The sequence below is a fragment of the Lampris incognitus genome, chromosome 2, assembly GCF_029633865.1.
Source record: "Lampris incognitus isolate fLamInc1 chromosome 2, fLamInc1.hap2, whole genome shotgun sequence".
NCBI classification, from domain to species: domain Eukaryota; kingdom Metazoa; phylum Chordata; class Actinopteri; order Lampriformes; family Lampridae; genus Lampris; species Lampris incognitus.
Window position 1 is genome coordinate 26250917 of NC_079212.1, and position 10990 is coordinate 26261906.

Consider the following 10990-nt stretch of genomic DNA (forward strand, 5'->3'; position numbering starts at 1 on the left):
CTAGTGGTGGGGTAGGCTAAGTAGGAGACTGTTCACTGACTGACTGTAGGACCATGACTGGCACTGATGTCGACACTTGTGACATGGGGGGGAACTCGTTACTCGTTACATTGTTGTCAGTTCTGGTCCGTTCTGGCCGGTGTGAATAAAAGAGAACCTCCGGGGTCATGCAGTGTATTGGGCACGGGAGTTGCGATTAAAAAGAGATCACAGCCTCTTGACTCATTTCTTCCACACCAGCTTGCCACAATGCTTTTTGTTTTAGATGGCAGCCCCCCTACTTAAAACATCTTTCCACACGCCTGCCTCTGAGGCAATTCAAACAAACAACAACAACAACAAAAACAAAACATGTAGTCATGGTACTGTAGAAGTGCATTGGATAAAAGAAAACATGACTAAAATATGTTTTTTTAAACAGGTAGTAGCATCCTGATGACAATCAGCAAAAATGGTAATGAGAAACAGCCACTTCTTTTGAACAGCTTTTGAGAAAGTAAACAGAATGGGTCTGTGTAATGCTCATCACTAAAACACACAAGTATCGCTCAGTTTCTGTGAATGTTCTCATTCATCCAGGTCATGGTTATCCAAAGGAATTATCGCTCAGTGGAGACTACCAACAATGAAAAAAAAGAATGAACTGGATTTCGTGAAAGGGACAATATTTTACCTACACTTATTCCACAGATGTGATCTACATATCTCCTGTGATCTAAATATGAGACTATAGGAACACAAGACAGCTTACAACACTGATGTATGGATACTATGCTGAGCAGAAAACAAAATACCCAATGATATTGAAGTGTAGCCGCAGCCTGCGCATCGAATGTATGGTGTTGTTATATTATTACCAATACTGACCTATTAATACTATTTTTGATTACAATGGAGATTTACCCTGCCATAAATGACACGATGAAAGCTCACCAGGGACAGATAAGAAAAAGGAAACAGGTAAGGAAGACACCTAGAAAAGCAGTGTGCTGTCATGTAGGCATGTTAAAAAAAAAAAGAAAGTACAAAGGCCACGACATGGATGGCAACAACTTAAGCATTGAGCCACATTATATAAAATTAGTTAAGCTTAACTCCTTAAATGCGGAGGATGTTGTTCTCCTCATCATCTGATAAAGGACAGAGGCGGAACTGCTTCACAATGCTCTGTTCCAGGAGACCACACCACTCAAAGTCCTCCTCTGTAAAGGGTAGCAGCAATAGGAGGCCCCTTTCAACCTCCTCCAGATACTCATATTGTTTATCACTCAAAAAGACTGACGAAACACCTGAGTCCCTTTTGGACCCAATTTGAAACAGTGTGTCGTCGTTGTTCTCTTCAGCTCCGTTGCTAGTAGGCCGACTCATGCTGTCATTTGACACCATGTCACCATTTACTTTGGCATTAATTTCACGAGCTACTCTTTCAACAGGCTTCAACAAGGCAACATTGTTTGACAAGAGTTCCACCGGGGCAAAATTAATTTGGGTGAGTTGACTGAGTGGTACTGATTCTTCCGTAACCATTTCTTCTGAGATTTTCTCACCTATATTCCAGCTCTGCGAGCTTACAACTTCTCTTCCATCTTCAGCAGGGGTGATATTCTTACTCAGGTCCACAACGATACAGTCAGAGTCCTGTTCATTAAGCTCAGTTTCCATTTCCTGCCTCCATGACTCAAGCTCCTGAGTATCTTGTGATGAGGCCATGGAGCCCCTTAGCGGGGATTCAAATACAACCCCTCTGGGAGCAGGAGGTCGGATGGGCCTACGGGTAACGCTGGTGCGCGTTGGTTGGGTGGGCTGGATCTCAGGCTGCCTCTTCATGTAGTTTTGGACAGACTCAGGCACCAGAATTTCATGCCGTTTTCTGTTGGGCAGCAAGGCAGACAAGGTTCCAGGTACACAGTTGCCCACAATAGGGACCAGAGAGGTAGGTTTGAGTACAGAGACAAAATCCTCCAGCTCTTGGTAGGAGGAGTGGTCTGAGTAGGGCACCACATGGACATCTGGGTGGAAAGAGACGAGGGGCCTGCTCGTAGGCAGGATGGCCACGGTAGGGTGCTCTCTGTTCCACTCATGCATGGCAGCAGATTTGATCTCAGACTGCTCCACTGCCCTGATGCGACCTGCTCCCAAGTCTGTGGTGAAGACATCCGGTAGTTCCAGAGCTCTGAGGGTCTTCATCCTCTCAAAGCTCACCTCTATCCAGGTTTTAAACTCCATAGCCAGTTCAACCAGCAGCGACTCCTTTCCCAGTGAATACAGACCTGCAAAACACCACAAAACACAGCTAAATTAGTGTATACAGTGTATTCTCTAAACTGTACTACATTTGCTTTGCAGAACGCTATGATTTATTTAGATGGGAATAAGCAGTCACCGATGACAATGTTGTAGTTGGGGTGGCTGCGGATGATCTCTTTGATTTGTTGAGTGGCTCGTTGTCTAGAGGGCAAGGTGCGAGCGGGGTCAAAGTTGGTGTTGTCCAGGTACAGGACATCTATAGTAGTGTTGGTCCTCAGGCATGGCTCCCGCAGCATGGAAGGAGTGTACCTAAAGTCACCTGAAACGCAATTGTCAGTGGTTGGTTAAAATTTGACAAGTTTTTCCCCATGACCATGTCGTAAATCTTAGTGAGAGGGATTATGTTTGGATAGATTGATAGATAAAACAGTACCTGCAACATATGATCTAGTTCATGTCTTTAAAGTAATACATTAATCCGATTTTGAAAATACCGCTACCATTTGCTAACAGCACCATTTCAAAATAAACCTCATTTTATTGCGCACAAATGATCACACATAGGGAATGATAAGAAACAATGAAGTGCAATAACAGACAAAAACTGTTTATTGCAAAACATATATAGTCACAATAAAACTGTCGAGTATGGTATCTATGATGATTATATGGCATCCATGGTGACTATGACACAATACGACGCCAACACTATAACGTGATTTATGTGTGGAGTCCTACTGGGGAGTCAATACATAATTTTCAAAGTAATCCCTTAATACCACACCAAACAGTAAACAGATCAGATGTGCATTCAGACACTGACCAGTATAGAGTATACAGCCAAAGTAACCCTGAAAGAGAAACATGACAGCTCCTGGACAATGCTTGGCATCCATCAGTGTAACGGTTAGCCTCTCCTTGCCGATGTCATCTAATGGAAGAATATATGGTTCATCCAATTCTAGAGGATGGATCCATTGTTCCTTGACCTGAGCAAAAAAACAAAAAACAGATGATCAGTAGGCTTTCAATGACTGGACAGCAAAGATGTTGGTTGTTTTAACTACTTTTTCGAGGTATATGATTTTGAAGTGTGTTTAAAAACACTTGAATTTCACTACTAACCTGCAGTTTGAGTTTTAGGAGTTTGGCAGTGATGGGGGAGCAGTATATGGGCCAGTGGCTCCAGGAGGAGGTCAGGCCCACTGTGTGGTCGCTGTGCATGTGAGAGAGAAAGAAGAGGCGAGAGGACGGACATTTCCGCACCTGCCAAAAATCTACGGCCAGCGGGGTATATGGGATGACTTTTCCATTGGGGGACATTTTTGACAGCCGGCCAGTGCAAAACAATTATATTAGATGGTCCGGTACGGCTCCCTTGTTAGTAGATTCCCACAAGAGCATTTAAGCCTTCAGTCTGAGCGAATATGGGAAAGGGGCGCGGTTGAGCCTATTTGACATGTAGGTAAAAAAAAATATATCGTAAAAGGCAATATTTGCCTTGGTGACAGTATTGCAATATAATACTGGCCTAACAACCAAAAACCAACTCCATCGTTAGAAACGAACGCTACAACGACCGGTCTTAGCGTTCACATTGGCTTTATCAAGCTAAACGTCACTCGTTTGTTTATCAGCGACCCCCCTCCCCTAAACGTTCTGTTGTTTCAGTGGACGCTGTCACCTTTAGCAATTTACTGGTAGCCAACCCGTTATTTGCTCATTTGCACGGTTTTCAAGTTGACTGGCTCGCACAAATTCGTTAATCTAGGCTAGAAGAGCGAAGTCGATTTTAATGTCGCATTAGGTTACGAACCGCGCAAGCCGTGCCCCATTTTCATGTTACCGCTTCTTCTTTATTGGTTTAATGGCGGCTCGCAGTCAGATTTAAAGGTGCACACGTCGCCACCTACTGTATTGGAGCCGACCGGCGCCATATCCTTAACCCTACAGGTCTTAATAGCGACCCAGTTTTCCATCAAGAAAGTAAACATAATTTAAGATAAACTTTATTCATCCCCGAAGGGAAATTCAGGTGTAGATAGCAGCAAAGAGGGTAAAAAAAAAGAAGAAAAAAAGACATCAACAGGGTAGAGGAACAGTAACATCAATGGTATGGACGTGGAGGGAGTCAGCAGTGTTAAATTCCTGGGAGTTCACATGACCGTGATGGGTTGTCCGGGGCTAAGGTTATCTGGAGTGCTCGTCACATCTAACGTAATCCTAGCCGAAAGAAGCTGCTCTAACTCACGGACACGTCTCTCTAATAGAGACAACCTATCTGTAACTACGGAGCAGTCACCACAAACCATCGTTTTAACGAGGCTGCTTTGACTGCGAATGTAATAGAGCTAACTGCTAAGCAGGGGCGCCGCAAGAGATTCTGGGCCCCATTAAAGAATATAATATCGGGACCCCCCCATCCCCCTAAACCACCCATCAACCTACAAAACCCAGTTGAATTTGATGTTTGATGAAGAACTATTTCATCGATAGAAGATCACTTGATGCACTGCAAGAAATCAACTGAAGGCAACAATCCAGTAAAAAACAAACAAACCCCTCAACATTCATCAACTTATTAAATTAAACGAAGATTTAAACACAAAGACAAAAAGTACAATCAGACAAAAAGTACAAATATAAATTCAATGGGGTGGTATTCTTATCTAAATAACAGAAGTGTTACTATAAAACTATGTTGAGTCCACGGCTGTTGGTTTACCATACAGTTCTTGGCTGCATGGTCTTGGAAATACTAATCCAGTGTCAAAGGTGAGGAAATACGTTTGACTTATAAAGCTTTAGCCTACTTTACGCTCTCTGAAATCATCTATTCCTGGCCTAGTTTATCTCTGGTTTACAACGTAATCAGCAACGGGTGAGACGTAGGCTATTACAATGTAATAACGCCGGGGCAGTTGATACAGTAGGCCTATGGCTGTGAAACTAAATTTTATTCTCCCAGCCCATGACTTAAATGCCAAAAGCCAAATGCTGGGCCTTCTTGCTAGCAAAATCGTGAATCTCTTTCCTGAAGTTAAGTGATAAAGCCAACTTGCTTTCGGCTGACAGAATTGCAAGGTTGTTCAACCTCTCCTGAGACATTGTTGATCTCAGATAGCTCTTGGATCAGTTTCAGTTTGCTAAATACCCTTTCTCCACTGGCAACGGTAACTGGGAGAGTGCAAAAAATCCTAAGAGCAATGCAAACCTCTCCAAAAATGCTCTGGAATTGCATTTTACAGATTGCATTCAGGACAGCAAGAGGTACAGTCAGAGGGGAAAGTGGGAGAAAATATTGTATTAAGATGCCTGATTTCACTCTCAAACCGAGGTGTGAGGTCCTTCGTGTACTTCATTATCAGTGTCTGACACACAGTAGCAATATTACTGTCATTCAACTGCCCAACTTTTAAGTATGGCCGCAAATTCTTCAACAATATTTGCTGTGGTTTGGAACTGAGTGTCCAAGTCACATATTATCTGGTCCATGGCAGTGAAAAACAGTGTTACGAAATGTTGTTTCTGGCCTGTCCTCCTGACTTGTTTTTCGGAGGTCTCATCATGGAACCTCTTCCTCCTCATCATCTGTGCTGCTGTCACTATCCTTTGCCTCTTCATCTGCCTCTGCCTCTTTACCTCTGCTCTCTTCTCTGGCTGCCTTGCTTGAAGAGGGCCCTGGCTCTAGAGTATCCATAAGGTACATCATTCATAATCTGTCCTATAATAGTATTAAATAGTATGCATAAATATATTACACCAGATAAGCTATCTTAAATTTTATCTAGCTAGCTGACAACCCCATTTTAACGTGCAAATGGTCAATGTTATTGCAATTACTGGAAGAACTAGATGAAATAAATGTCACTATTAGCTAAAGTTGTATTCAATGCTTGCATGCAAGCTAGCTACGTGCTCACATGGTAATACATCATACATTAAAATATTCAAAATCAGTTTGTATGAGCCTTAACCCCAAACCCCTACTGCTCATCACCTCCTCCTTCAACTGGGAGGTGGGTTGAGGGAAGGGTTTCTGATCCTGAAGCTGCATCAGTGCATGACGAGGGCAGACGTGATTAAGGAGTGAACAAGCTTGCGAGCATGTAACGTTATGCTAGCCTAGCATACTAGCTGCTGGATATAGGCTAAAAATTCACTGAGCTCTAGTTATATTTGGAGCAAATTTGCACTCATCTCATTTTCGGTGGCAATATGAAATTACCCTGACACTGCATTGTAGGTTAACTTTACTTGATGTTAGCTAGATCATCCACGCAGTGATTAAGCCACACAGAATAGCTACGTTGGCTAAGTTAGCTAGCTACGTTGGCTAAGTTAGCTAGCTACATGTTATGGGCACCAAAGGAAGGGGCCGTGAATAAATACCTTTCTTTTGAAAAAACTTTGTGACTAGCTGTCGCCCCGTAATGTCACTCACAGCTTTTTTTGTCTTCCTTTTCTTTTCTTACAACCTGATTTATGTTTGGATGGCATCTCTCCATCTCTTCACCCAACGTTATTCTACTGGAATTAACTGTTCTAGGCCAGCGCGCGCTGTAAGACTGAACCATGCAATGAATAGAGCGAGGGGTGAAATAAGGCCAATCCATCCTGATAATTTTGCCAAAAATGGAGAAACAAAACACAAGTCTGTTTCATTTGTAACTTTTTAATACATACAAGTATAATTTTAAGTATATTCTCTTACTTATGATAATAGTAAAAATAAAAAAGAAATAGTGTTCTCTGAAGGGCCCCTGTCAGTGCTTGGCCCTTGGAATCAACCTAACCCCCCACCCCCTTTACGGCGCCTCAGCTGCTAAACTAGACTAAGCTCAAGGCTAGTAACAAACTAGGAATGAGAAGCTGCCTACTAAAAACAGGAGTCGTATGAGAATGAAAACTTGAAAATCTAGCGATAAGTGAACGAAGCACAGAAAATAGCTAAATCAGAACAAAATGGAGCAGTTAGGGCAGAATATAGAGAAGAGAAAGTTCGAAAATAAAACTTGTCAATCTCACGAAGTCGCATCTCACGAAGGCGGAAGCTGGAAACAGCTGGCAGTGACGTCACGGACCAACGCCAAAGGAAATAAATGGCAGATTATGTGCGTGAACGAGAGGGAGGACAGGAGAATGGTGAGGATGTCTTCCTTCCTCTGTCCTGGTGACACACCAAGTACCTTCCTAACTGTCTCCGTCACTATTTCTGCAGTGCTTGCCCAACTCTTCACTACCACCTAGTGCCTGTCTTAACTTCTCCCTGAACTCCACACAACAGTCTTCCTTCTTCAACTTCCACCAATTTATCTTTGGCTCTGCCTTCACCCGCTTCCTCTTCTTCCTACAGACCACCATCCGATGCTGCCTAGCTACGTTCTCCCCTGTCACCACCTTGCAGTCTCTAATCCTTTTCAGATCGCGCCTTCTACATAAGATGTAGTCCACCTGCGTGCACTTTCCTCCACTCTTGCACGTCACCCTGTGTTCCTCCCTCTTCTTGAAATACATATTCACCACAGCCATTTCCATCCTTTTCGAAAAATCCACCACCATCTGTCCCTCCAAATTTCTCTTTTTGACATCATACCGACCCATCACCTCCTCATCACCTCTTTTCCCTTCACCAACATTCCCATTGAAGTCCGCTCCAATCACCACTGTCTCCTCCTTGGGTACACTCTCCACCACTTCATCCAACTCACTCCAGAATTCTTCTTCCTCTTCCATCTCACACCCAACTTATATAGCATATGCACTGATAACATTCACCAATACACCTTCGATTTCCAGCTTCATACTCATCACTCTGTCTGACACTGTCTTCACCTCCAGCACACTCTTGACATACTCCTCCTTCAGAATTACCCCTACCCCATTACTCCTCCCATTTATTATATATTCTCACAAATATTCATATATATATATTGTGGTGGACACGTATTGGGGACAGAACATTTGTACATTGGAGAAACTAAACAGACGCTGGCCAAGAGGATGGCACAACACAGGAGAGCTAACAGGTCAGGCCAGGACTCCCCAGTCTACACCCATCTACAGGCCGGTGGCCACTCTTTCAGGGATGAGAACGTGCACACCGCAGAATGAGGTGCACATCCTTGATGGGGAGGAACGCTGGTTTGAATGGGGAGTCAAAGAGGCCATTTATGTGAAGAGGGAAAAAACATCCCTGAACCGAGGGGGAGCCTAAGAGCACATCTTTCGCCATTTTACAATGCTGTGATTGCAACCATTCCCCAATCCTCGGTGAACAGTGCACATGGCCGTTGTAACTCTAGTTAATGGTCACAGTAGTTTGCATACCGTATGAAACCGATCGTTGTTTTCAGCCGTTATGCCACTGTATTGTTTATAAGGGTGGGGATACCTGCAGTCAGTTTAGACTGAAGAGGTCACTTGGATGAGTGATGAAACGTTTCTCCCACGAAATTTGTGTCCAGATGAACCGATTCAACTTTCTGGGATTTCCTTACCTGAATTATTGAGCAAGCATCAAGACTAACATAATCTCAACCTAACCTTAACCTAACACTTACCAATATAACTCTACTTGCCATCTACTCTCTACTTGCCATCTCGCCATCTTCCCATTAACACATTTGTTTCCTCTATAATATCAACTTCCCTTATTACTATTATTCCATTGTTTCTGCCATGTGGTGTTTCCACCCTTTTTGCTTGGGTGATTGATTTCATTTTCAGTTTTACGAAGTCGGCACCTTAGGTGAAAAAGTAGCACATAGCAGCTCCTATTGGTTCAATTTAATCATGTGAAAATCACCTCATTTGCCGTTGACATGACTACAAGGTTCAATGATCAGAACAGGTGATGCCAAAACAAAGCCTAAATACTAAACAAAGTTCACACTGCCAAAGTGCCAATTGTTTTTTCCATCCTCACTGTAAAACCAAGTTTTAGTCTTACATTTCTAATTACAATGATCAAAACATTATTGTCTCATGTCCTCTGTCATGTTTGAGGCAATTTCCTCTGTTACAGCGTTATTAAATTGCATATCGCGAGATCAAGCTCTTTTTACTCATGCTTTGATAGTAATCACCAGAGGGCTGCGGTATAATTTTCCTTTTCAGTAATAACGCCCAACATAGAGTTTAATTAACTGCTCTTGATTGATTTTTTTGTAGGCCTTAGTAATTACACAATAATCTTATCTACTTTGCAAATTATATTTTAGAAAATCCCTCGTTGATTCTTTGTTTAATGCTATCCCTAATTAGCATTATTTAACAGAGCTTTAATTAACACAACCAAGATTAATTTTCCTGGAGATATTCGTAGTCATTTGCTGTTAACATGTAGTATCTTTGTGTCTCTTGATAGGCTCTGAGCGGCTTGTGAACCTTTGGGGTTTCCTCAGCTTCCCTAAAGGAGCCAAACTGACACTGCCTTAAATAGAATTCAAATTGCATTCTTCTAATTCGTGTCATTTGAACAGTCAGTCAACTTTTAAATATGAGCAGTTGTGAAATTCATGTTGTCAAACTTCTTAAACAGGACTCCTCTGCGTTAAGAGAAAGCGAGCCAAGAGTCCATGCCAGCAAGAGATACCTACATCCAAGGGCTGCTCCTTTCACAAGGTATGAAACACTCTTTGTGGACAAATAGTTCTGATTTTTCGTTTACTTTGATACCAAATGGCCTTTATTTTGTGTTATGATTAACAGAATGAGCCTATTATTATCTTATCTCAGTAAAGGGATGGTACAGTGGTGCAGGGGTTAGCACAGTTGCCTCACAGCAAGAAGGTCCTGGGTTTGAACCCCGGTTGTCCAACCTTGGGGGTCATCCTGGGTTGTCCTCTGTGTGGAGTTTGCATGTTCTCCCTGTGTCTGTGTGGGTTTCCTTCGGGGGCTCCAGTTTCCTCCCACAATCCATAGACATGTAGGTCAGGTGAATCGGCCGTACTAAATTGCCCCTAAGTGTGAATGTGTCGGCTCTGTGATAGACTGGCGGCCTGTCCAGGGTGTCTCCCTGCCTGCTGCCCAATGACTGCTGGGATAAGCTCCAGAATCTGGCAACCCTAATTAGGGTAAGTGGTTTGGATAATGGATTATGAATGGCGAATGAGCCTATATTCCTCAGAAAAATTAAAACTCAAAGTAGTACAGTGTACAAGAAAACGTTCCCCATGTCATGTAAATGAAGAGGTGTCAGAGGTCATCTCTCGAAGTCACAGATACACAGAGTAGACATTTGGCACTTGACAACTGCTAGAGACTCCAATGTAGTCAGAAGTCTCCAAAGTTCACATTCATTCATCATTGATAAATCTCTGGCATATCGGGGCCTTCGCTTCCAGCACCGGGACTGGAAGATAACAAAAATATGAAATATTCCATATAACCATTAAGTGCCAAAAAAATTACAGAAATGTATTCTCAACACAAATGTATTGCCTTATAATGTGACTGAGTTATGAGTAGTTCTCCACTAGAGAGCGACAAGAGAGTGCAACAGGGATGTGATCATACAGTACCCTAGATGGCTGTACTGTACTGTACTCTCTTTTCAGACAGCATGCATTCTCCCCCTGTAGCAGGAAGCACATTAATCATACTCTGCTTAAAAGTTAATTATGCTCGACTCTGCCAGTGCCAAGCCTTCAGCTCTGCCTGGCCCTTAGTAGAAACTATTGCGACTATTAAACTGGTGACGAACTGATTAGGACTCAGCCAAACTCACACAGGAACATCA

The 10990-nt window shown here is 42.8% G+C and overlaps 1 protein-coding gene across 1 annotated transcript; it reads right to left on the minus strand.

Annotated features, from left to right (window-relative positions):
• Positions 1–912: 912 nt before the first annotated feature.
• Positions 913–4065, minus strand: dclre1b (DNA cross-link repair 1B). Its single transcript, XM_056274748.1, has 4 exons — positions 3373–4065; positions 3071–3236; positions 2384–2566; positions 913–2270 (listed from the first exon to the last, which is right to left on the minus strand). Exons 1-4 carry the CDS (start codon positions 3568–3570, stop codon positions 1099–1101), a joined length of 1719 nt encoding a protein of 572 aa, XP_056130723.1. The 5' UTR covers positions 3571–4065; the 3' UTR covers positions 913–1098.
• Positions 4066–10990: the final 6925 nt, after the last annotated feature.

Bases quoted from the DNA above. Each gene is read 5' to 3' on its own strand.
- dclre1b (XM_056274748.1), bottom strand. From the start codon at position 3,570: ATGTCCCCCAATGGAAAAGTCATCCCATATACCCCGCTGGCCGTAGAT. The intron at 2,567-3,070 runs GTCAGTGTCTGA...ATTGCGTTTCAG, and splicing joins TGGCTGTATACTCTATACTG to GTGACTTTAGGTACACTCCT. The intron at 2,271-2,383 runs GTGACTGCTTAT...GGTGTTTTGCAG, and splicing joins CAACTACAACATTGTCATCG to GTCTGTATTCACTGGGAAAG.